Here is a 27,917-nt window from a genome sequence, read left to right as displayed (position 1 = left end):
ATCTACATAGAAACTAAACTGCCAAGAATAGAAAAAGTATCAAAACCTTCAATATTAGTGCGCTTCTACTTCCTCCTATGAAAAGTATATAAAACATTTAATATTTTTGAAAAAATTCTGTTTAGATTTGACTCCCCCCCCCCCATGACCCTGCTGTTAGCACCTAACTTTCCTTACACTTTGTCTCTTTTATTAGGAACTAAGATTCTATTATCGTTTGTTCTTTTCTTATATCCGAGTCTCATGATCCGTAGGCAGTGTCCAGAGTTATTTTGACATAACCTTCAAAAAAGATTTACCCTGTCAGTAATAAGCAAAGTTAAACATTTTTTCCAAACATGACTTACCGGTAGGCTTCATTTTTAAATAAACGAATGAATGAATGAAAGTAGAACTAAATTAAGATAGACTGCCAACATCTGAACCAAAAAGAGATTTAAATCTTAGAACAAAACATTCTTCCAGCTTTCAAAGTTTAGGTGAAATGAGGATTTTAAAAATTGTTCCTTGATGATAATATTAATGCAATAATTGCTGGAAAGGTATACCATACAGCTGTTATTTAGACTTAAGAAAATACAGCTGATGAGAATTTTGTTCAAAAGGGAAGTCTAATTTTTGACAGTTATCACTGCATGGTCCTGTAACTGGAAAAAGGAAACAAAGTTTATATCCCAACTAGTTTTAAGTTATTAAAACTATAATTTATAAGCACTACAGAATGGAGAATGCATAATTACTAGCTGGGTGGGTGGGTGGGAAGGAAAATATATTTATACAACTAACCATGTCACCTTACAAAACAGCATGGAGCAACACAAAAGAGAGAACATCCTGTTTAAACAGAAAGCTAGTTCCTTCATGAGAATAAATCATACCTGCCAGGGTAATATGAAAAAGTAAATAGGCAAGTTGATGTAAAGCAGAAGATTACGCTGTTTCATTGTTTAAATTAAGGCCACAGCAACAGCGAGGCAGATAATGTTATTAAATAAAATTCTTCTCTGTAGAGCTTTTGCTTTTTTTGACCAAAATCTTTTAAAAAGAGAGAGAAAACTCCATATTTGTTTAAAAATATGTTGGCCACATTTTTGATATGGCATGATTTATTTAAAAAAGATATGCTTAGGATTGCACTGTAGAACTTTGTTTTGTTTCAAAAATAGGATCTACAAGGAAAGCATTCTTAGAATCCACTATGGAGTTGGGGGTGAACTTCTTGCTCTTGTCCCCTCTGACACCTCCCATCTCCCATTTAGCTAAATCCAGCCATGGCAATGCATAGCTATGCCTAAACTATGCAGTTAAGCACTTATGTAATCTCCAGGGTAACCCACATGCAGAGACAAGCTTTTCCTGTACTCCTGGAAACAGCACATAGTATCTCGAATATACTTTTACTGGGCTCTTTTAGTTTGTAGCTGGATTACAAGAACACATGTACAACTAACACCAAGTTTCTATAGAGGCAGAACATGCTTTGGTTTGGGGACGAAAGTTTGAAGTAGATACAGTAGGTACTCTCACAAAATGGCTGCCTTGAAAAATGGCTACCCTGCTGGGTATGGCTAGCCATTCATCAGATTAAGAAAACATCATTAAGATGTCACTTAGCAGGTAAATCTGATATTAGATGCTGTAATTTTGCTCAATAGCACATCAACTTTGTTTTCAATTTTATTACAAGAAAAAAGAATCTGGTGGGACAGAAAATAGATTGCAAGAATCACTATAAACCCCAAATTGTCTGGATTATTACTTGAATTTTAATGAATAAAGCTAGTTTGAAGAGGATGGTGATCAGTTATGGGTATTTTGCTTCTATCAATAGTTTACTACTTGTTCTAAAAGCGTATAAAATAAAAAGCTGTTTCACCCCACCCCCCCAACACTGTTTGAAATTATCACTAAATAGCAACTCCTAAATGCATCTTGCTGCTAGCTGGCTGCTGGGAAAAGCAGTTTGTTTATTATTATTAAATGTATATGCCACACATCTCACTGTCAAGTGACTCTTGGTAGTTCACCAATGTCTCAAAGTCACAGGTTTCAAACTGCTAAGATTCAAGTGTGTAGGACTTGTATACTTTGACCTAGAAAAACTATGTGATCATCCAATCTTGTTCTATGTACATTACAATCGTTTTTTATTAATCACATGTAATATTCTAAGTTTCTGAGTTGGTAGATTTGGGGATTTTCTGAACTGTATCTCATAATCATCACATTATGACAAATCATAGCTTGAACGATCTTGCCTTGCATGTAACGAGTCTCTCTCATATATTAAGTTCCATCTTTTAAGTTGCATTACTGAAATAAATGAACTTTTGCAGAATATTCTAATTTTTCAAGTTTCAATTGTGGTTGTCAAGGGATTAAACAAGAGCAAAAAGATCAAAGCTCACTAAATAGTTTTCCCTCCCTGTTCATTAGTTTAATTTATTTATTTATTTAATTTATATGCAGCGCAACTACCTAAGGAGTTGATACAACCTAGACTAGAGAAAGATAACCCTGATCTTCAGATGAACTGTGTCTTTGGGAATTTAGGGGGGAAATGCTTGCCTTTTATTGTAGCATTAATGCATTTCGTTCAACCCAACCATTTTAAGAGCTAAAATAGTTGACGATAAAAAGAAACTATAGTGTTTTATTTCAGGTGTCTTGTTTCAAGAAAGCAGAATGCTATAGTGTTCTAGAAGAGGGTTAAGGAACCTAATAACTTTCAGATATTTTTCACTGGAAGTGTAGCAATCATTTCTTATTAGCCAAAAGGCTGCACAGTATAGTTCTTCGTTTAGATTTTCATAAGGGAATGCATTTGCCTTGCTTGCAAGAAAGAAACTCGAAATAAAACAAGAGTTTTTCTCCGCCACTTTGTAAACAAGACTTTGCTGTTATAAAGCGTTTCCACAAAAATTTCTTGCACACAAAATAGATTTTTTTTAAAAATCGCGAATAAAAAAAATTACTATTCATAAAACAGTCGGCCCGGCAGATAACTTCGTTGATAAATTGAAAACTTTTAATGCTCCAAGTGCAGCCATTTGCGTGCTCCTTTCTCAATACAGTATCTAATTCCACCAACAAACGCTGCAAACATCTCTTGCCAGACTTGGTTCCGGTTACCAGATACGAGTTACAAAAAATTCGAAGGACGTTTCGATAATAGCAGAAATAACACATTACTCCTCTCTGCCCTCTAGAGGCGGTCTGGAGTTTTGCAACCCAGACTTGGCGTCCTTTTAAGAAAGTTAGCGATACCTCCTAGGACGGCGCTCTTAGCTCCAGCTATGGAGCCTGAATTAAAGTTAGCAATACCGTATCGAATATTATTCCTAACGGCAGAGGAAAAAACATTCGTTTAACTTTTGGAGCGCATTTTTCCCTCTTTCTTCTCCCCCAAAGATATACCCGATGCCTCTCTCTCCGATCCATCTTATCAGTGTTTGACTCGGAAGTAAACCGTGCAAATGTTACAAGGGGCGGATTCCAAAAAAATCAAGTCGCGCCGCTGGCTTTCAGAGATAAAATCCTATTCAATGCACCGGGTTCTCCTTCCCGTAAATACGTTAACGAGGATCCGGTGCAATCTCCCTTCCGCCGCCCTTTATCAGCTTGCAGAGTGCACTCGCCGGCCGCCTGATTTCGCCCTGCAACCAGGCTTTGCAAGGCTCGTCAAGTCGATCAGCTGCTGCTTATTCTCTCACTCCGCTCGGCAACTTCTGCTTCTCCGGCGTGCAAAGCTCCAGCCTCCGCCCCCTCGAGCGCGGCTCCCTCCCTCGCCGTGTGGCTGGCTGGCAGGAAGGATGGGAGAGAGGGAGGGAGGGAGCGAGCGAACTGCAGATGAGGGTTAAAGGTGCTGCTGGCTGGAAGTTTGAAGAAGGTCGCCGCTGGTGAGCGAGCTCCGGCAGCATCATGGCGGAGCAGAGCGACTCGCCCGTTCACGTCCAGCAGCAGCCTCAGCCGGCGCCGGCTGCTGCACCGCCCCCGGCTGCTGCTCCCGCACCTCAAGCCGTCGTTTGGCCCATTTGCCGGGACTCCTACGAACTGCAGGAGGTGATCGGTCAGTTGGCACAGAAGGGAGCGGCTTCTATCTCTTGGGATGGGTGGGTGGGTGAAGGAAAGAGGGATGGCTGACTCAGGGGAGGGGGGGAGAGAGGAGCAAATGCTTCGTCAGCCGGCTTTGGGGCCTACCGGCGTTTTTTTCTCTCCACTGTTACCGAAGCCCGGCGGCTTCTCATTGCGGCGGATGCGCCCCGCCACTGCAGTATCTGCTGCAGCTGCAAACTTGACTTCCTCCTCGCCTCGCACCTTCCTCTGTTGCAATCTATTTTGGGGGGGGGGCGTTCTAGAACTCTCGGGGCCGGCTCTTTGCATGGAGGGGGGGGGGTGCAGCGACGCCTGAGGGGGGGGGCACCCGAGCTTCTCTCCCCCCTCCCGCACTCCCTGGCTCCTTGCTTTCTATTTTATTTATTTATTTTATTTCCCATACAAATATAGTATTGTATTGTAGTATGTTTAACGTAATATAAGTATAGAGATAGAAAAGATAAAAAGACATTGGGACAGGAACGGTAGGCACAAGGGTGCACTTATGCACGCCCTCCCTTGGGTTTTCTCTCAAGTAGTATTTTGGTTCTTGCTGTCCTGAGGAGTGGATGGACTCGAAGTTGCTATGGCACTTCTTCTCCGCTTTCTATTTTAAAATATATATATATAAGTTTTATCTTTCGCCTCTGTACATCAAATAATTACATCAGCATAAACAAAGCACAGTAAAAACAAATATAACCCAAAATATCTTGTTTTGGCTTCAATCTCAATATCTGCCAGTCTGAACTTCCATTTTCTATTCACTCAACCTTCCTTTCTCCTCCTCTTCTCCTCGCCCTTCTACTTTCTTTAACTTTCTCTCCCCCTGCCTTCGCCATCCTCTCCCCACCCTCCGTCTCCTCCCGCCTTTCTACTTCCTCTCCTCCTCCCTTTACCCTTCCCTGCCTTCTCCGCTTTCTAGAAGAGAACTTTTTTCCCACATCCTCCTTTCCTCCCTCCCTCTTTCCTTCCCTATCTTACTGCTGTAATTGCATCCAAATGGGGAAAGGTGTAAAACTAATAGCTGACCTCTCCCACACTTGCCTCCTTTTTTCCCTTCTGTCTTATTAACAGCTGTTTTCTCCAGCTGCAGAGTCTCACCTGATATACTGTCTCCCACCCCTCCAAAAAACCCCAAAAAACCCCACCCCAAACCAGCCACAACATTATCATTTTTAGATGACTTGTAGAATGATCTGGAGGCTGGTGCAGTCGAGGGATGGGCTCTGGGGTTGCTCCTTTTTTCCCCATAGCTTTTTGTTGCTGGCCTCTTATCTACTCCTTTGGGTTTAATATTAGGGTGTATGGTTTTGTTTTGTTTTTAGGTGGGCTTTTTGGTGTGTCTGGAAACACATCCCAGTTGCTTTTCTGAGCTTGTGGTTTTAATTGTGCCCAATCATTCCTCTGCTAGGTTCGCATAGAGATACTGTGAGAGTTTTATAGTAGAGAAGCAATGCTAGTCCAAAGTGCTGCATTTGTTTCTTGCTTCTCTTCTGTTTCTGAGAGAAAGCAGCCCAGCTGAGGGAGGGGAATGAAGTGGATGCTCTTATTGGCCTTTAGTTAGTTTTCCTTGCTAGGTTATGGATAAGAAGGCCAAAAAAAATCAGCAGGGGAGGAGGGGAAAAAACCCTTAATAGCAATCTAGGAATTCTATTATTTTCCAAGCTGTACTCTTCAATCGATACTCTGGCCTCCAGTTCATCTTGCGGTTGTTCTCCAGTTCATCTTGCAGTTTCACCAACTGCTGGAACACTGAAAAGGAAATAATAATTTTTAAAAAAACCCAATGGGAACTGGCTTTCCATCAGTTGCACTGACCCAAATGTTTGAAAAGATTCGGACATTCTGTGTCTGCTCCCCATGGAAAACATGCAGCTCTTCTATGTTCCGCTTAGCTAAAAATGGTTAAGTTAGAAATCTCCCCCTTCTTTTAATCAATTGTATTTTCTCTACTGACTATCATTTAATAGGCCATCTTTGTCTTCTGGGTGGTACAAAATGCTTAAGTTATCTAAACTATCCTGTTTTTCTGATCTGGCAGAAGTCTCTAGCAACTTTCCAACTCTGGAGTTTGATAATTCTGCAGGAATGCTTGTGAATTGTCCACAGCTGAAGAAAATGAAGGAAGAATGGCTTGTCCTATCTGCTTCCTTAAAGAATGAGGTTGCATTCTCTGTAGCTCACTGAAATTACTCCAGTTTCAGTAATCTGAATGGCTTACCTTTGGATCTGTAAATTGCATTATTCTATTTATTTAGATGCAAACATTCAGAAATAAGAATGGTGAGATCAGTCATCAAGAAAGAACATTACAAGGATAATAAAAATCACAGTAACCAACCCGATTTCACATTCTGATATGCAGATCTCTGCGATTTGTACCGTTTTTGTTTTGGGGGAAAATGAAACTTCTGTAAGAGATGAGATGTATGTCTGCGTTATAGGCTAGTTTAGGTAAATTGTACTTTGTGCTGAATATTTAGACTTCCAAAAATACTTTTCTGGAGAGAAGCAAATAGAAGGTATGCCATCCATTATTTGACATTGATTGGAATGTGTAAGCCTTTGTGAGGAAACTGACAGAAACTGACTAAAAATGGCAAACTGACTAAAAAACCTTCATGCCATTTACACATGTGGTATTATATTTTTATCTAGCTTTTTAAATAGGTAGCTCAAGGTGGGGGAACATCTATTCTCCTGCTTCATATTTCTCCACATCAAAAGTCCCATGAGGTGGGTTGGTTTGAAAAAGACTGACTGGCCTAAAGTCATAAAGCTGTCTTCCATGATGAACGAAGGCCTAGAATTCATAGTCCTCTGTTTTTTAGGCCAACATCTTTACCACTATTCCAACTGGCTCTCAGTTGCCTAAATTGAAGATTGTTTAGATCTGTTAGATCTAGCTACTAAAATGAAGACTGCCCCTTTATGCAAGCAAATAAAGCTGTTGCAGATTTTTATAGCCCAAATGTAGCTCTAATTTATTGCTTCATAATAAACCTAATATAGTGAAACAGTACTACAGTACTTGCACTAACCTTTCTAAAATCCTTATTATATCCTCCTATGTTCATGTCAGAGAATTCTTATTCATCTGTAAATCTCAATCTAAATTAATTGCATAGAATATTTAATTGGAGGTGTGCATTTTTATTCAGATTGATAGTAGATTCATTTTTTTCTAAATTAGATCTGAACAAATATACATATTAATTGGTTGCTATGGTAATTGACATGTCTGTAGCGAAAGAGATTTTTGAACAATTGAACATAATCCAAAACTGCCTACTGTCCGTAAGTTTTTTTTAATTCCCAAGTGTGTCTGCATCTAGGGAGCTGTAATAATCTGGATGAGTACCTGACATGTATCAAGAAAACAATAATGCAGGAGAACTAGTACAAGTGTATATTTAGAAGTAATAACCATGAGTTCAACTCAGATTGCAAAATAAGGTGCTAAGCATGAAGGCTATGATAATATTTCACCATGAAAGTCTGACATTTTTGCCCCTAGTTTCTTACAAAAAAGCACCTTTAACTACTGATCTCTGTATAATTTCAAATTAGGTTCATCTTTAATTCTGTTTGAAATAGGCTGAGTAAACTGCATTCAGTTCAAAAAAATGTTAAAAAAAATAAAGGGAATACTGTACTTAAAAAACAGAATATAACTTCAAGTAAATCAAACGTCTGTGAAATCAAACTGTCCACTTAGGAAGCAACACTGATTGACAGTCAATTTCACATGCTGTTGTGCAAATGGAATAGTTGTGCAAATGAAATATTCAATGAGAATATTTCATTCATTCATATTTAGGATGTATTTGAGTGTTCCCTTTATTTTTTTGAGCAGTATAGTTGTTTCCTGGTGGCTGACCCACAGATAATCCAGTGCCTTCTCACTATATATTGGGCACACTTTTTGCATAGGAACACAAACCCCCAAACAATTCCTTGTCATCAAGATACAGTAGTTGAATCTGTTAGGAAGTGTTTATCCTATTATTACTGGCTATCTACTAGCTGTTTGGTTTTCTCAACTTTATATTTGCACATTCGAGGGTGACAAGGGTATACCTCCCAGATTCCATTTAGGGGGATAGTCAGTTTAAGAAATGATACAAAGATGCTCTGAATTTTCCAGAAGATAGATAGGTAGCTGATGATAATGCCTGCTTTAAAATTGATGGGAATGTCTTGGACAAAAAAAGGACAAGATCAATCTCATAAACACATGGTGAAAAGTGTTTGAGTTCATGTAATTGTTTTTGGTTGTCTTAATTATTATTGAACATAAGTACTGTTCAGATGAACTATATGCATTAAGCCATGGTTTACTAGCTGTAGTTTTTGCTAAAACAGACCATAGTACCTTCTTTCTATTCACCGTAAAATATAGAAAGTACTGAAAATATCCCAGAAGCAGAAGGTATCACACATTTTGTTAACTCATAAAGTGGTTTGTTTAATTTTGACTTAAATTTATTAGTTGCAAATCCTGCATTACAGCGTTAATATCCTATATGTGCTAGTATCACTGGCTTCACACATTTTGCACAAAGCCACAGTTTATGTAATTGTAACTTAGCAAATAAATCACCAGATTGGATTCAAATTCTGCACTAAGCCAAAACCAAACAGTCTGTGGAATGGTTTAGGTCAGGAGTAGGCAAAGTTGGCTCTTCTGTGACATGTGGACTTCAACTCCCAGAATTCCTGAGTTAACATGGTTGGCTCAGGAATTCTGGGAGTTGCACAAGTCATAAAAGAGCCAACTTTGCCTACCCCAGTTTAGGTCAATGGGTGAAATATCAAAGCGAGAGGCGTTGCATATTATTACCTTAATTTAAATTGCTTTAAATTATGAATCTTGTTACCTTAAATTGCTTTAAATGTCTTACAAACATTTGCAGTGGGCTGGTACTGCCCATAAAGTCACTGCTTTTTATTTTCAGGTCCCACGAAATGCCTTAGAAAAAATTAAAGTAAATTTTGCCAACCCTTGCAAAATGTTTCCCTATTTCAGTGTTGTACATTGATTTGAAAATCCTGCAGTATGGCACTCCTGGAAGGGTGTTGCTTTTTCTTGTTTTGGAAGCTTAAGCCACTGAGAGACAGAGTGTTAGGGTAGCAATTGCAGGTTTGCTGTAACTCCCCTCAGTTTAGAAGGAAAAAATGGCTGCTGAAAAGGCTACAGTGGAATATTGGGCTGGCAGGGCTGACAATGAAGATTATTACAATAGCTGTTGATTCCTTTTTTCTAAATTTGGATTGGGTGCATTTTGTTCTGGTCCTGATTCTCTAAACTCCCCGAATGAATTTAATATAATAGCAACAATGACGACGACGACGACAACAACAACAATAATAATAATAATAATAATAATAATAATAATAATAATAATAATAATACCCCTGTCAGTGGCCATAATACGGTTAGCCTACTGAAAATATAGTTGAGAACGGATATATAGTCTCCAAATATTTGCAGGGTCATCATGCAAAAAGAGGAGGTGGACTTTCTTCTCTGTGGCCTCAAAGGGCACTAGCAGGGGTTGAAAATACAAAAAAGAAAGTTAGGCATCTGACTACATGACCTCTCAGCTGGTGGACCAGGTTGAGAGGTCATATAACCTTAACGAATTGTTCTGTGCTAGAAGACTTCAAATGGAGGCCGCATGCTCATTGTCAAAATTGCAGAAGGTTTTGCATTTTAAGCAGAGGGTTGGGTTTAGATGCCCTCTATCGCTGATTCTTTGATTCTGTGTAGCTTGTCAGGCTAGGATAGTGATGGCAAACCTTTTTATCTCGGGTGCCGAAAGAGTGTGTGCACGTGCTATCACGCATATGCGAGTGCCCACACCCTAATTCAATGCCTGGGGAGAGGAAAAACAGTTTCTCCCACCCTCTGGAGGACCACTGGAGGCCAGAAACGGTCTGTTTCCCAACTTATGGTGGGCCCAATAGCCTCGTATTTCACCCTCCCCAGGCTCCAAAAGCTTCCCTGGAGGCAGGGGAGGTTAAAAAGGCCCTTCCCCATTCCACCCAGAGGCTCTCTGGAAGCAAAAAATGTCCTCCCAGAGCCTCTGTGTGAGCCAAAAATCAGCTTGCCGGCACACACATGTATGTTGAAGCTGAGCTAGGGCAAGGCCTCACAAGCCAGCAGATATGGCTCCAGGTGCCACCTGTGGCACCCGTGCCATAGGTTCGCCATCACTGGGCTAGGATGTGAAAAGTGTCCGGAATAATGAAATTCCTCTTGTTGACCTTTTGTCCTTGTCTTGCTTAATAGTGCAAGTTAAATATTGTTGAGATTTCTTTCTTTTTCCCTTTTGTTTAGGTGGGGACAAGCTTTCCCCCTTGTGGTTTCTCTTTCCTGCAGCTTACTGAAAGTGTTTGGATGAAGTATGGCTAGTCCTTCGCTTGCAACAGTTCGTTTAGTGACCTTCTGAGATTCACTGAACCTTTTTCAGTGGCACTGAAAAAAGAGATTTATGACCTTTTTTTCACACTTATAACCATAGCAGCACTCCACTCCCAAGGTCACATGATCAGAATTCAGATGCTCTGCAACTGACTCATATTTATGACGGTTGCAGTGGCCTGGCATTATAGGATGTTCCCTTTTGTGACCTTCTGACAAGCGATGTCAATGGGGAAACCTGGTTCCCTTAACAACCCTGTTGCTAACTTAAGACTCTCAGTGATTGAGTTAACAACTGTGGCAAGAAAGGTCAATGGGGTAAAACTCACTTAACAACTCTTACTTAGAGACAGAAATTTTGGGCTCAGTTGTGGTCGTACGTTGAGGACTAGCTGGATATGAAAAGCATTATTAATCAGTAAGGCCTGGACAACCTGTTTGTATTACCCGACTCTGTCGTTGCATGCAATCAACAGATTCCCATGGAAGGAAAAACATTTGGAGTTCATGCGATAGACAAGCATATCGTAGGAATCAAAATGTACCCAATGTGGGCTTTGAACGTAACTGTCTGAAATGCCCTCTTGCAGAACAGTTAATACTTTAAACTTCTTTTGCAAAGCCTGGATTTTGCTTCTTCTTTTGTGTGTTGTCAGAGTGAGCTTACATAGGGTTGAGATTGCAGCACTTAGACAATGTGGCCAGCTTCCTCTTCCTGATGGCTGCATCAGTAGCTGGCAAATGGTATCCTTACTAATTAAATTGTCAACGGAAATGGGAGCCAGATTGCCCTGGCTTCGGAGAGACAGCAGCCTATCTGTGACAAGAAGAAGGGGAAACACCCTCCTTTTGTGTATTCTGCTTCCAAGCCCGGGCAGAGCTCTGTTGTTGAATAATAAGGAAGCACAATAATGCCAAATATTAATATAGCACTTGCATGAAGGGCTTGTGAAAAAAAGTTGTCTGATGTTCTCATGGGGATCCTTACGCAATCTTATTGATATCTGTATCAGCGTGATACAATAGATGATGCTGGTCCACAGTTGAATCTGCCTAATGAAAAATAGTGGGGTGAGCTGAACGAGGGCCTTCTTAGCTCACTGTGGTGTTTGTGAGTTTCTGTGCTGCCGCTCCACACTCGAAAAGGCGTGCAGAGTTCTGGAGAGACAGTAGGCTATCTGTGGGCCGCCTCTTCTGCTCTAGGGCAAACACTGTTACCCTCTCTTAACCAAGATTCCTAAAATTAGCAGATGGAACAAACATCTCTTCTGTCTGCCATGCCTCAGTTGGGACTTTGTGCTTCTCCCACAAAAGTATCTTGCACATTTATTTACTTTATATTTGTATGTGTGCGTTTGTATTGGAGCAGGCAGAATGGTTGAGGTGAATATATATACAGTAAGACCTCACCTATCGCGTGTGTTACGTTCCAGACCCGGACGCAATAGGTGAAATCCGCGATGGGGAATTTATCAACTGATAGTACTTATTTAAGTATTTATATTGTAATTGTTTGGTAAGTTTTCATTGTTTAAAGTGTTTATAAACCCTTCCCACACTCTTACAAAATACATATCACAGTAGTACATATATAATATAACTTAAAACTAATAAAAATAATAAAAAACAATAAAGCAACAACATTCTCTCTCTCATACGTATATTCGCGAAGATCCGCGAATGATTTTTCTCATTAATATTTCTTGAAAAATCGCGATGAAGTGAAGCCTCAGTAGGTGAAGCGCGATATAGCGAGGGACTACTGTATATCACATATCATCTCTCTCTCTCTCTCTCTCTCTCTCTCTCTCTCTCTCTATCTATAATGTTTTCTTCTGTCAAAAAAACTGCCTTACAGGCAGACTGCCCAGGTTCAAATCCTGGGAAGGGTATGGCTAGCTGATGAGAGCAAAATAGCTTGAAATAGATCTATACTAGTCTCCCTTCATTTTCATCATCAGCAAAAATAAGTTACATACATACACACACATATACATTTACATATATGTATGTATGCAAATACATATATGCATATGTATATATGCATACATACATACATATATATATTGTCTGCCTGCCTGCCTGCCTGCCTGCCTGCCTGCCTGCCTGCCTGCCTGCCTACCTATCTACCTATCTACCTATCTACCTATCTACCTATCTACCTATCTACCTATCTACCTATCTACCTATCTACCTATCTACCTATCTATCTATCTATCTATCTATCTATCTATCTATCTATCTATCTATCTATCTATCTATCTATCTATCTGATATTCACAATCTCTTAAAATATAAAATGTTAGGTGAAAAAGATTCCCAACATTTACTGTTATTGTAGGCAAATATCTGTTTAGATTTATATATCTTGATAAGCCCTATTTGTTTTAATTGTAGTATCTTAAACAACTTTTTCAGATATCATTCTGAGAGATACATCAGGAAAACAGCAGCATGGCATGGTGTAGTATGTGTACCCACCCATAATATTAGATAACCTTGAGACTATGTGAATTATTAATACGATTTGAATGGAATAACCTAAACCACAGCATATTAACAGTTAAATCCTCCAAATGTGTGACACTGCAAATTCCAGAATTCTTAGCTATTATATGGATTGACTGCCGGTTTAAGTTCTGGTGATTTATTTATAGATATTCATATATTGCCCAGTTTCCAGAATTCTGGGCATTCACAACATAGGATTAGAATGTAAACAACTCAAAAATAGAATCCAGCCCAAACAAGAGTAAAATGTTAGTTCCCATACAATAAAGCAGTACAATTGCGGGGGGAGAGAGTGGGGAAGGGAAAACTGTCAAACAACAATCTGGTAGATCAATGGAGCTTGTGGAAGATCAAATAGAAAAGTGGGCCAAGCAGCCTCTGCAGACAAGGATTTCCATAGTGCTATAATAGAAACCATTGCAGAGAATAATTGCTTTCATTTAAAGTGCAGAGAAGAGCAACAAAGATGATTACGACACTGGAGGCTTAAACATATGAAGAATGGTTTCAGGAACTGGGTATGTCTAGTTTAATGAAAAGAAGGACTAGGGGAGACATGATAGCAGTTTTCCAATATCTCAAGGGTTGCCACAAAGAAGAGGGAGTCAAACTACTCTCCAAAGCACCTGAGCGTAGAACAAGAAGCAATGGGTGGAAACTAAGCAAGGAGAGAAGCAAGTTAGAACTAAGGATAAAATTCCTGATAGTTAGAACAATTGATCAGTGGAACAGCTTGCCTCCAGAAGTTGTGAATGCACCAACACTTGAAGTTTTTAAGAAGATGTATAACCATTTGTCTGAAGTAGTGTAGGGTCTCCTGCCTAAGGCCACGCCCACTCTGCCACCCTGAGGTCAAGCACAACCCTGATGAGGCCCTCAATGAAATCGAGTTTGACACCCCTGTTCTAGAAATACCAACTTGAAAACCTACATCAGGGGTGTCAAACTCAGATTGGTGTGTTTAGATCTGGCTTGTGGGAATATCCTGGAACTAGTGAAGGTTTGGCCTGAGGTCCCTCTGCCAGTGAAAACACAGCTTGCAAGGGCCATGCACGGCCCTCCTGAGCTCAATTTGTGTTGGCAGAGGGTTTCAGGAGTTCGTCACAGCTGAAAACTGAGCTTGCAAGGGCTACATGTGGTCCCCCCGACCACCGTCTTTGCTGGCAGAGGATTGCAGGAGGCCATCGCAACCAAAAGCAGAGCTCAGGAGGCTGATACTGGTGGCAGAGTGCTTGGGCCATTACAGGTATCCCTGACACAAGTGACATGCTGGCCACATTTGCCTTGGCCACATCCCCCCCCCCCCCCGATCAAATATAGCCCTTGGCCTACATGGTTATTTTTCCTGTGTACATTTTTTTATTTTTTCTCCACCTTAAAAGCAAACATACATAACAACACATATACCTTCAATGAATAACAATATGTTTGTGAAATCTCTTATATAAAAAATAGTAAAGTATCCTAAATCACATTTTAAATCACAAATTATTCAGTCTGTCTAAAAAAACTAATTTTAATTTAAAAAGCAATAGACTAAGCAATTTTTCTTCATTTTTCAATTCTGATAATCATATTCTTAGGTCTTGAATTCCATTTCAAACCTATTATAGTTTAATCCTAAGTATATGTTACATATTTATCTAATGCTGCCCCCTTTTTTCTTTTTGTCAACCAGGTTCTCAATCATATTTCTCATTTTTATCTCTTTTACATTAAACCTACGTTAACTCTTTTATCAATTTTTATTTTCAACCCACTCATTTCCCCCAATTTTTTATAGAACTCCGAGTCTTCTTTATCCTTAATTTTCATTGTAAATCTATTCATTTCTGCACAGTCCATAATCTGCCATAGTACTTCTCTTTCTGTTGGTATTCTATTCAGCTTCCAATTTGATCATTTATTGAGAAACAAGATAACAGATTGGTAAGGCACCTTGGGTTTAAATTTTCCTCCTTCATTCTCTGGATCTTTGCCCTGACTTGACTACGGTAGTTGGTGTCCCAGTATAGAGAATTAACATGGCTTGATTTCTGTCTCATGATTAATGCCAATATATAATTAGTCTAATGAGATAATGTGCATCTTGATATTCAGGGGACAGATGCTGTAGGAATCTTCCGATAAGATACATACCGGTACTTAGAAAGTTTATGGAGATATGTCTTTAATGTTGGCAGGGAAGTTTACATAAAAGGCCTTTCTTGGAGATGAGAGAATAACTTCTTGCATAAATGTATGCATTGAAAACATATATTTTTTGAGACCATCTTTGAACTAGAGTTGATTGGCACATAGGTGCTAATGAAATATGTAAACAAGACATGCATGAGAATAGCAAAAGAAAGTTTTCATTAAGTTACTATCTTCCAGTCTCAGGTTTTGGTTGCTTTTGAGGGAGACAGAAGGGGAGATTGTAATTTATCACCTTTTTTACACATTTTACTGAAATTGAAAGTTGTCTAAAATTGCTCCTGTTACCTTGCAGTGTTTTCCTTCATCTTGGTGGAATTTGTTTAACAGAATTTCATCAACAATTGTATCCTACTGTAATTAGCTAGGGAGCTTTTTTATTGGGATTTTCTATCCATATCATTCCTATGTTGATGCAGCCTTGCTGCAGAAGAATAGCTTGCTAATTCTGGTGTAGTCATCTGGAATTAAAAGGAGATCCCCTGATAGGAATCATATAACTCTTGTGGAGTAAAGAAGTATCCAATTGAGTGCCTGTGATACTAATGGGAATAAATTGCAGTACAGTGGAACCCCGACATAAGAGCTGCTCTACTTAAGAGCAACTCGAGATAAGAGCTGGGAGGGGAGAGATATTTTTGTTCTACTTACAAGCCCAAATTCGAGATACAAGCGCCAAGGAGCTGTCTCCTGAAGCCAAACGCTAACTTCCGCGTTCGGCTTCAGGAGACAGCTGCGAAGCGGCGCGCGTGTTTTAAAAGGTTGCAGCCGGCCTGGGGGGCTGGGGGGGGGTGCTTGCAGCTTTCTTTCTTGCTCTTTTTCTTTCTCTCTTTTACCTTCCCTTCCTCTATTTCTTCTTTTCTTTCTCCTTCCCACCTTCTTCCCTCCCTCCCTCCCTTCACTCATTCCTCTCTTACTCTCCCCTTTCATAAGTTTCCTTGCTTCCTTCCTCTGTTCCTGTCCCTTCCCCCTTTCTTTCTTTCTTTCTTTCTTTCTTTCTTTCTTTCTTTCTTTCTTTCTTTCTTTCTTTCTTTCTTGCTCTTTTTCTTTCTCTCTTTTACCTTCCCTTCCTCTATTTCTTCTTTTCTTTCTCCTTCCCACCTTCTTCCCTCCCTCCCTCCCTTCACTCATTCCTCTCTTACTCTCCCCTTTCATAAGTTTCCTTGCTTCCTTCCTCTGTTCCTGTCCCTTCCCTCTTTCCTTCCTTCCTTCCCACCCTCCGTCCATTCATTCACCCATTCCTCTCTTGATCGCTTAAAGCCGGTCCCTGGTGCAAAAAGGGTTGGGGACCTCTGTCCTATAGGATTGGGTGGCAGAGAAGTTGAACATATGTAAATTTAAAAGTTTAAGAAAGTTTACAAGTTAAGTGAAAGAAACTTCATTATTCATTTATATGTACATGTACATTTCTTCATTAAAAACATGTCTTTCTGCATAATTTAGACTAACTTTGTGAGTTTTTTGAGGGCTGGAACCAATTAAAATTATTTACATTAATTCCTAAGGGGAAAAGTCGTTCGAGATAAGAGCTGCTCGACTTAAGAGCCCAGGTCCGGAACGAATTAAACTCGTATCTTGAGGTACCACTGTATTGCTATCAAACCTTATTTGGAAGTTTCAAGGTTGTCATACCATTATCAGATCATTAAAATGTATCTTTGGAGTGGTATTTATTTATATTTATTTTACATGTTAAACGTATGCCCTGCCACTTTCTCTCCAGAATCAAGATGATATAGAGAAATTAAAAAACCAAATTAAATGATTTCAAGAATAAAAAGAACACTGTTAAAATCGAGACAAATTTAAAATAGCAGTTGTCAATTCAATCAAGAACCAATAATCACTTCCCTAAAATGGGAGAATAAGGACCAAAGTCATTTCTTGGGAGAAAATATTACACAATGCAGAGGCAGAGTAGATAAATACAAAATCCTCATGTATTTAAAAGGCTAAATTTCTGGAAACGAGGTTTGAAAGCACCATTTTTGCTGATCTAAGTAACTAGGTGGATTCATAGCAGGAAATGCAGTCCTTCAGATAATTAGGTTTTAAACAATTTAGGGGTTTAAATCAGGTGAAATCCAGCAGATTCGGACAGGTTCTGGAGAATTGGTAGTGAAAATTTTGAATAGTTGGAGAATGGCAAATACCACCTCTGGCTCGCCCTAGAGTGGGATAGAAATGGAGATTTTGCAATGTCCTTCCCCTGTCATGCCCACCAAGCCACACCATGCCCACCAAGCCACGCACACAGAACCAGTAATAAAAAATTTGGATTTCACCACTGGTTTAAATTAAACCTTAAATTGTACTTGGTTAGTAATTAGCAGCTACAGGTAGTCTTCTTAAGACCACAATAGAGCCCAACATTTATGTCGCTAGGTGAGAAATTTGTTAAGTGAGTTTGCCGCATTTTATGACTTTTCTTGTCACATTTGTTAAGTGCAGTTAAGTTTACTGTTGTGACTTTGTTTGTCAGAGGGGTGCAAAAGGAGGGGACAGTACCCCTTCATTCTCTCATTTAATTTCTGAAGCTAGTCATCACCAGGGAGACCAAAGCAGTGCCAGTATCCTATTTTAGGTAAAACCCCAATTGAGATAGAGCAGTATAATTCATTTCACCCAACCGCATCTATCTATCTATCTATCTATCTATCTATCTATCTATCTATCTATCTATCTATCTATCTATCTATCTATCTATCTATCTACCTACCTACCTACCTACCTACCTACCTACCTACCTACCTACCTACCCTCTCTGTAGACTCAGGGCGGCTCACAGCAGTGATAGCAACAATGTACAATACAAATCTAATAATACAAAGTTAAAAACTCATAATTTAAAAAACATGCACACAACACACCATACATAAATTATATAGGCCTATCTAGAGCTGTGAAGCAAATTCCTTCTCAATTACTTCTATCTAGGAATTGGAGCCTGGCTTCTGATTAGAAAGATCTTTCTGGTTGAGGGAGATCTTTCTGAATAACGTTGCATAACCGCTTCCTTTAAACAAATGAGTACGCATTCCTCATTTAAGGAGATACTAATCGCTTCCCATAATCATGGGATTAGCCTTGGCCTAGCTGATTTAATCAATCAAGAGTGACAAGTGTCAATCAGATTACCCTTGTCCATACCTTTGAGATGTACAAGCTGAACAACTTCCTGGAGGAGGTGCTGCATGGCTACAACCATTGCTGGTCCATGCTTAGGTGCCATGGAGGTAGAGAAGTGAACCTTTATTGCCATCAAGGGGGCTTCTGAGTGTTGGAAACAATTTTGTCCTGAAAATTCCTCCATTTGTGTTCCTGTCCTCTATTAATTCCCTCCATTGCTGATTAACCAAGCTGCTGACAGAGTTCGGCACATTGGAAGAGAGCACTTAAAAGCAATACTGTAGTGTCAGCCACCCATGTTCTGTTATTTGGCCATGCCTTCAACACTGGCAGGTGAAGTGAAGTTTTATAGCAGCCATCAATCCAAAACTGAGCAGCTTGTTTCTCTCTGTGACAACAAAGCACCTTTTTTTTTTTTACTTTCAGGTCATCTGCTCCAAGTAAGCAGAATACCAAATATCATCTGTTGTCCTGCTGCATTTCTGGGGCTTAATTCTAGGTAATTGGACGTTGCAAACCCCAATGTAGAGAATCCTAGAGATGACCTTGAAGGAAATAAGCAAGAACAATTATATAAGTAAACAGAGATAAAACATTCCTTAAGTCTTGAGAAAACAAGATCCTGCAGTATTCAGATGTGGCTCAGGAAAAATTGGATTCGAAGGAGAAGGGAATGTAAAGCACTATGAGGCATGCAAGACTGAAATTATATATATATCACATGTTTTTGCTTAATTTTTAAAATTAATGGAGCGTAGGATAGCGCTATTTTGGCCTTGTTCTGGCCTCATCAGCTAGCCATACCCTTACTGGGATTTGATCCTGGGACTTCTGCCTTGTAAGGCAGAGAAGTAACCTCTATGCCATCAGATCTGATCCCTTCAGCTTTGTACCAGGGAGGGGCTATATGTTTTTTCTGTTGGATATGTATGTACATGCATATATGTATGTACGTACGTATGTGTGTGTGTATGTATAAACACGCACATATGTATATGTTATAAACTTTTTGTGGAGATGTGATTTTTTGTACCTCAAAAGTGCATTTATTGAGGCATTTTGTGCTTCAGAAGCAATACACTATACTTTGATTATAGCACTGAAAGAAGTCTCAGGGTGGATCATCTTTTCTCAACTATTTTATTCACTTTGACAAAAGTAATGTTTGCCCATATTAAATGAGAAGTCATATTTGTCAAACTGAGAGGTATAGTTTTTCTGCTTTGCAGAAATGGTGTGTGTGTGTGTGTATTTCTCTATATTGGGTTGTTTCAGAAGGTGATTCAATCTAGACTGTGGCATTGACTTCAAGGCCTTGTTACGTAGGTTAAATTGAAAATGTAAAATAAGGGGAGGGGGAGATATATTGCTAGTTATCTTACATCAGATTGTCTGATCCTGTACATAGTTGCCCAAAACAATTCATAGAAATTAAGTTAAATAATAACATAGCATAGATATTTTTAACAGGGATTTCTTTCTCAGCAGGCTATTTTCTGTTCCCACTTTTTCACCCTGGTACAAAGAGACAAGGTGAATAGAATGTTTAAGGCTTTTAGTTTTGCACTGAAAATCTTTAGTATTTTGTTTTTTCTCTGTTTTCTTGAGCATTTTCATTTCCAAGAATTGTTTTCTAGAGTTTGTAGCAGCATTAGAATTCATGTCTTGTGTTTGTTAAAATGTCTACCTTAAATGTAGCTTTTTTAAAAAAACATCAAACCCCAAGCTACAAGGTATAATCGTAAATCATTTCTACTGTGCTGTCTAGATTGTGGTTTGCATCGGAATATGTAAATACATTATTTATCTGAAGACTTTTTTTGCACTAATCGTTTACTTTTAAAATGAGGAAATCTCAGAATATAATGGGGTAGACAGGTTAAGTTTGGGATAGATATGGTAATTAACTTTAAGCCATAGACTTTCATTGTGCAGTTTTTCTGTGGTATATACTGTATCTCCTACAAATATGAATTTGTAGGAAAGCCCTCCTGCAGGTTTGTACTGTTAGTTCTGCTTTTTTCCTTTTTCATTCCAAATTCATTGAGAGAAAAGTAGAACAGCTGTTCTCTGACACTGCCTTTTAATTGATGTTATATAAACTTTTCCAATGTTTTAGCATGCTCTGTTATAAAGTCTGCAAATTGTTGGCACAAATAATAATAGTGATTTCAATTGCTTGATACCCTTAGTTTTTGAAAGCAAGCGTTGCTTTTCCTTTAACTAATTTTAGAATTTTAGTTTCTTACTAAAATGAGGCCTTTGAAGTTATTTCTGAAAACTACAGTCTAACTTCTATATAACAAGATCATAGGGAAGATGTTTCTGTACTTTTTCAGCCGTAGGCTGGTTTCAGATCAACATATAAAGGGTGAATTGAGTCCTTGAGTAATACTACACTCTTTTTGACCTTGCACTGCGATCTTGGTCCTGTTGATGGTTACAATGGATAGCATTCAGTGCTGACTCAGATGCTGGTACATCAGAAATTGCATTGCTGTTGGGTTGATAATTATCCATGGCTTCTCTTAGTTTCCCCCCCCTTGGTGAAGGGAACTTGCAATACTTCTTGGGCCAACTTCTAGAAAATACCTCTAACAAAGGAATAGGACAATGCAATATTAAGAAGAAAATTTTCATATTTGGAGAAGATGCTGGTTCCAACAGTTTATAGTTGAACTGTTTAAAATGACAAATACAGTATTGTGTCTCAGGCCTGCCTGAGAGTTTGACAGTCTATCATGAAATATTTTTGTAGATTATGTTTTGGAAGTAAAACTAAATAATGTTTGTTTATTCCATCATATTCAAGGAAATCCTTTTTCTTTCCTTACTGATAACTACTACTGAGCTGTTCTGTTTGGGTCTGTGAGACCTGAAATCAAAGTTTGAGACCCTGTAAAAATTTATACCTGCATATCTGAAACTTGAAATTTCATGACTTTGCATCATTTCAGGGGTTCTCTCTATGAGAATTTTTTGGGGGTGGGGGTGGGGGGGGTTCTTTCTTGCTGAAAAAAAAGTCCCTAAAGTTCTGTTCCCGGGTCACCCTGACTCGGACCGAAGATTCTTCATTTGAAGTGCTTATGTTTGGTCAATTTTTAAAACATTTTTCACTTGGAATGTAGTCTGAACATTTCTGCACACAATGATATGAAAATTGAACTGAAAAAAAATAATGCTTATTGGTTTATTTTGATCATAAAAGGCAGCCCACCCTCTTTTGTGAACTGAAAAAAATGATGCTTATTTGTTTATTTTGGTCACAAAAGGGCCACCCCCCTCGGCCTTGCTGTGTGCCATTATTTTAACTTTTTATATATATTTGGCTAGAAATATTTGGAATATCCTTTTGAAAAGCAAGCACATGATAGCCAGACAACTAATTTTATGAAAGAAATCCATTTTACTAAAAACAAGTATGTAATTTTGAAATTAACAGCATAATTTTTATATAAATTGAAATAATTGAAAACAGTGGGGGGGACTTTTATGTGCAAAATAAACAAATAAGCATCAATTTTTCAGTTCAATTTTCATATCATTATGTTCAGAAATGTTCAAGCTACCAATCCCACACTAACTTTAGTAAAATAGAACGCATTTTGCAGGCAAAACTATCTATAAATTGAATTTTTTCCCCACAAAAATGGGGGGGGGGGGGCGCGCATTTCATCAGCAAAATAAACCAATAAGCATTATTTTTTCATTTCAATTTTCATTTCATTGTGTGCAGAAATGTTCAAACATGTTTCCAAATGAAAAAAGCTTTCAAAAACACCAAATATAAGTACCTAAAATGAACAATTTGCGGTCTGGGTCAAATAGACCCGGGAACAGAACTTTAGGATGCGTTTTTGAGCAGAACACCAAGCACCATTTATGTTTTCTTTTGGATTGTATTGCACTATGAACAAATTTGATGTTGCTTTGCTTCAAAATTCAGTCCTCACAATGTTTTGATTTTTTAAAAAAATGTTGGCCTGGGGTGAAGGGAAAGAACAGGTTCTGGGTGGAAGAGATTTATTAGCCAGGTTAAACTTTTTAACGATTATTTGTGTTATATTTCAGTATGTCTCTCTCTGTCTCTTTCTCTCTATCTCTCTCTGAAAGAGTCCCTTAAAGACTAACATATTTATTGCTTCTTAGTTTTTTTGATAATAAGCTTGTTAATCTTTAATGTGCTATAAGATTCAGTATTTGCTGAAGAAGACTAATGTGGTTTCTCCTTTGGCAAATAAGGGAGTAGTTTTCTTTTCATCAGCTGTACTCCCCTCCGGTCAACTGGGATTTCAACATACCTATTAATTAGGGCAGAAGCTTTTTGTTTTTCAATTATTGACCGTGGGGAGCAAAGGAAAAGTTCTAAATTCAAAAGGTAGTTCTTTGGTGCTTTATGTTTTTAAATTCCACAAATAATGCCGAGAAAAGAAATAGGGGAAATTTCTATTGGCAGTCAGCCTGGAAGGGTGATTAAGTAGAGGCAGGGTTAGTGTTCCCTGAGTGATAGGAAGAGTCATATATAAAATATATATGTATTTTACAAAAGACATATTTCAATACTAGTAGCTGGAGACGCATGTTTCACTACGAAACTATGTGATCAGACTTGATAAATTGACAGTTAAAGCTTGAACATTAATGAATAGTTATGATTGGCCACTCCCTCAGACTTGCCCACAAACACCTCTCCTATCACCTTCTCTCCCTCAGGCCTTCCCCTTGGAAGCCTCTCCTATCTTATCCCCCTTCGCTCCGTTTCAGGTGGGAAGGGGGAATAGAACATCTAACATCTTAGCATGGAGTAGAATGACTAAACTCTCAGCGTGTCAGGCCAGATGAGTCATGTGCTGGCCACTCCCACTGGCAGTTGGAACAGAGTTCTTTTCAGAATTCTTTTCAACTCCTTAGCATCAGAGCGTGTTAATACTAGTATAGGAAATACTAATGATCTGATGGTTATGTCAAAAGCGTTTTTCTTAGTAAGCACCTAGAAGCCAAGAGGAACATACATGCCAAGTTTCAACTTTATAGGCTTTACAGTTCTGGAGATTTTGTGATGATTTGTGAATGGCATTTGGCTTTTATATATATAGATAGATTTTGAGGTAGAAACAATAAAATCCCTGTTTACATTTAGATCAAATAACTGCATATACTGTAGGTAAGCCTAAATTGGGCTGTTAAAGTTCCTAAAAAGGAGCGATAATGGAACATAAGTGTATTTAGTATTTAATATCCTATTTAATATTTGCTAAGGCTGTTTTATTTATACAGTACTTCATTTACACTCTGTATGGCAATTTTTACTAGGTACTTAATTTGTATCTCTTGCTGTAGAGCAGGGCTGTCAAACCCGTGGCCCACAGGCCAGATCCGTCATGCACTGGCCACGCCCGGAAAAAAGTTGCAATATTTATTATTTATTTATTTATTTATTATTTAGATTTGTATGCCGCCCCTCTCCGCGAACTCGGGGCGGTTCACAACAAAGCATAAACAAATCGTACAAATCCAAATAGATTCAAATAAATTTAAATATTTAAAAAAGTTTTAAAAAAGAACCCCAATATATACTAACAAGCACACACACAAACATACCAAACATAAATTGTGCATGCCCGGGGGAGATGTTTCAGTTCCCCCATGCCTGACGGCAAAGGTGGGTTTTAAGAACTTTACGGAAGGCAGGGAGAGTAGGGGCAGTTCTAATCTCCGGGGGGAGTTGGTTCCAGAGAGTCGGGGCCGCCACAGAGAAGGCTCTTCCCCTGGGGCCCGCCAACCGACATTGTTTAGTTGACGGGACCCGGAGAAGGCCCACTCTGTGGGACCTAATCGGTCGCTGGGATTCGTGCGGCAGGAGGCGGTCTCGGAGGTATTCTGGTCCAATGCCATGAAGGGCTTTAAAGGTCATAACCAACACTTTGAATTGTGACCGGAAATTGATCGGCAACCAATGCAGACTGCGGAGTGATGGCGAAACATGGGCATACCTAGGTAAGCCCATGACTGCTCTCGCAGCTGCATTCTGCACGATCTGAAGTTTCCGAACACTTTTCAAAGGTAGCCCCATGTAGAGAGCGTTACAGTAGTCAAACCTCGAGGTGATGAGGGCTGCCCTGATGCTGTGAGTTTGACACTCCTGCTGTAGAGGGACAATCAGTCTAGTGGTTAAGGTTCCAGACTGAGATTGGGAGGCTGTGAGTTCTAGTTTGAAGCAAGCTGAGTACTGTGACTAATCTCTCTCGGTTCTGGAAAGGAGATAAAGACAAATCACTTCTGAAAAATCTTGCTAAGACTGCAGAGACTAGTCCAGATAGTTTTTAGGAGTCAAAAACTAATCTAAACACACACAAAAATTAGCAAAACAATAAGCTCTGCAAAACCCTAACACATTTTTTTTAATTGAAGTTTTGAAGGACCAGCAATGAACTTGGGGCTGGGATGGGTAATCTAATATTCTCTAGATACTTTTGACTTCTACTTTCATCATTCCCCATACAGGGCATGCAAGTTAAAATTAAAAAACATCTGGAACCTCAGGTTCCCACAGAGCTGGTTTTCTGTACAACATAAAATATTTTGGGTATAAAAATGGTGTAGACCTAAAAGCTGGAAGAAATGGAAGGCTTTATTAGCTGTTAAATATAGTCTAGGACACACCAAATATGTGATTTTAAATATTGTGGTAAGCCTTAATCAGATTCTTAAACTTTGCTTGAGGTTGTGCATGAATTTAGAGTTGGTATAAACCCCGGTTATGCTTGATGCATGAAACTAATTATTGAATTATGATGTGACTGAATAAAAGTTATGAAATCTGTTTAGGTGGGCTGTGCTCTGAGTTAAATGTGACCTCTGCCAGCTCAGAGTACAATGCACTTGCTCCAAAATCAGTCATAGAATATTTTCCCCAAATATTGCAGGCCATGTAATTCTACTCTGTTTGGGATGCTTTCCAGTTTTTAATTTTAAAAGATATTTTTGCCGGTGGTGATGGTGTAGTTCTACATTTTGAATAGGGAAATTTGAAAAGGTGAATGAGGGTTAAGAGGAATACAGTAGCTGAATGCTATGTTCTGGTTAATTGAGTTGCCAGAAGTTGCTATCCAAGTTTAGGAAACCTAAGATAAACAGTCCCATCTATACAAACAAGGAAAGCTTAAATGCTTCAGCTGTAGCACTGCTGACTGTCCTGAGTCACTTGCTGGTCATCAAATTTATTTGTGGAACAATGAACCAGAGAGAAGCCTGCAATTGTTAAGGCTGTTTCATTCTGGGATGAGTCAAGAATACCTAGGCCTGCCTCAGTGAGTACTCTTTTTCAGATGAGCCAATTGTGTGACTCATATATAAGGGGAGGCTCAACTTAGATTAGTGTTAGTTATTTCAGGATAAAATGTCTTCTATGAGTGTGAATATGGGAATGGGAGTGATTTGACTGTACAATGCATGTTGATTTACAACAGTTCATTTAATGGCTGTTCGAACTTACAACAGCATGGAAAATATGACTTATGACCATTTTTCACGCTTACGGCCATTGCAGCATCCCCCTAGTCACATGACTTACACATATTTCTGGGGCCATGTGAATGTTTTTTGCGACCAGCTGTCAAACAAAGTCAGTGGGGATGCCAGACTCACTTAACAAAATTAGTGTTACTAATTTAACAACTTCAGTGATTCACTTAACAAATGTAGCAAGAAAAGTCATACACTCACTTAACAAATTTACACGGGTGGTGAAATTTAGCAGTTTCTGACAGGTTCTGGAGAAGCGGTAGCGGAAATTGTAAGTAGTTCAGAGAACTGGCCAATACCACCTCTGGCTCGCCCTAGAGCGGGTTGGGAATGGAGATTTTGCAGTAGGCCTGCTCTGCCATGCCCACTGAACGGGTAGGGAAAAATTTGGAATTTCACCCAACTTAACAACATAAATTTTGGCCTATGTTGTGGTCGTAAATTGACGACTACTGGTACGACATGATGGAGGAAAGTCTCTTGAGTGTTCAAAGTTCTTGGCAAACTTCATTTGACGCGTAACTGAAAGTAATGGTTCAAAACAAAACCCAACAAGGAAAATGCTTTCTTATCCTGACCGCTTAATTGATTTAGTACATTTTGATTTGATAACACACGTCATGTTAACAGTTGGACATTGAATGAATAAATAAACAAACAAACCACAGTTATTGGGTTAAATAAATCATATTTGTTTTATTGAAATTATGGCTTATCAGATAAACAACAGCTAAATGCACGTCAGTGGTAAATCCATAACCTGTGGTTAATAAACCACATTATGGCTTTGCATAGTTAGAATTATACTCATATACAGGAGCTGAAGAGGTGTCAAGAGAGGTGTGTTTTTTTAATCTTACATTTTTCTCTCATCAGATATCCCTGAAAGTGAGTTTAAGCTCAATGTTACTTCAGGGTATCAAGATAGAACATTTTTATAACGCTAAGAAATGGCAAGAACAGACTTACACAGCAGGTTCCAAATGGCTCTGAAAACCAAAATGTAAATATTTTGCTCATCCAGGCAGTGCACTTGTTAGGCAACAAACCAGGCTCGAAAATAGCATGTTGCAATATCTCCTTGGAGCATGGCAAATATTCCACTTCCACTTCATGTGTACTGTACACTTCCTGTTGGAGGTAAGACTTAACAAATATTAAGCAACAGGAAAATATTCATTGATGTAATCCATGATTAAATAGTGAATGCACAATAGCTTTCACTTCTGCAGAAAAAAGAACGTTCCATATCCTCAAGCTTAAGCAGGAAGAATATTTCCTACTTAATAGATAATCATAGAACATTCAGTTAAAGATGCATAAAGTTCAGTTAATCCTTAAAAAAACTTCAGATCCAGTTTTTAAGTTTCACTAACTTTTGTTTCTTGTTTAAATCATTCACCAACCTTTAAAAAAAATGAAAAAAAAACTTAGTAAAAATAATGAACTATTTTGACATGTTAAGTTTACAATCTCCAAATTTATATAGTTCACAAAGTATATTTATTTATGATTCTTGTATATCGCCTTTGAATAAATGTTTGTTTTTTAAAAAGGCATTCCAAAATTTTAAGATATTAAGAATTTGTTTAGATGAGCACTGATGGTGTTACCTAGTTTTGGTAATAAAAAATCTGCAAGCAAAGCTCAGAGTGTCGGTGGAGATTCGCAATCATCCAGGTCACGATTGTCCCAAAGGTGCTTTTTTCAAGAGGCAACTGGACTTTCTGGCTTTTCTTCAAAGACGTTTCACTTCTCATCCAAGAAGCTTCTTCAGCTCTGTCTTTGAAGACATTTTGCATCTCATCCAAGAAGTTTGATGAGCGCTGAAGATACAACATGAAGCGAAACATCTTGAAAGAAAAATCTGTAAGTCCAGTTGGGACAGATTGATCAGATGTTTTGTTGGTCAGGTGCACACTGCTGATCAATCAGTACATAATTAGCAATAAAACATTTATATAATTAAACATACAAGGAATTTGTCTTGGTGATTCCAATCTTTTTCTGCTTTTTTTGGTGTGTTTGTGTT

General features: G+C 38.7%; 1 protein-coding gene across 3 annotated transcripts in view; it reads left to right on the top strand.

Annotated features, from left to right (window-relative positions):
* The first annotated feature begins 3,688 nt into the window (after positions 1–3,688).
* The window catches only part of STK39 (serine/threonine kinase 39), a 180,901-nt gene continuing 156,672 nt past the window's right edge, over positions 3,689–27,917 (top strand). For 2 of the 3 annotated variants that reach the window (XM_070731720.1, XM_070731721.1), the window contains exon 1: positions 3,689–4,069. In XM_070731720.1, coding sequence (XP_070587821.1) covers positions 3,922–4,069 — 148 coding nt within the window. In that variant the 5' untranslated portion in view covers positions 3,689–3,921. The remainder of the gene's footprint in view (positions 4,070–27,917) is intronic. The other variant, XM_070731722.1, reaches the window with a different exon arrangement.

The sequence above is a fragment of the Erythrolamprus reginae genome, chromosome 1 (genome assembly GCF_031021105.1).
Source record: "Erythrolamprus reginae isolate rEryReg1 chromosome 1, rEryReg1.hap1, whole genome shotgun sequence".
Lineage (NCBI taxonomy): Eukaryota > Metazoa > Chordata > Lepidosauria > Squamata > Dipsadidae > Erythrolamprus > Erythrolamprus reginae.
The sequence above is the reverse complement of the archived record's forward strand: the minus strand, read 5'-3'. Positions and strand labels throughout refer to the sequence as shown.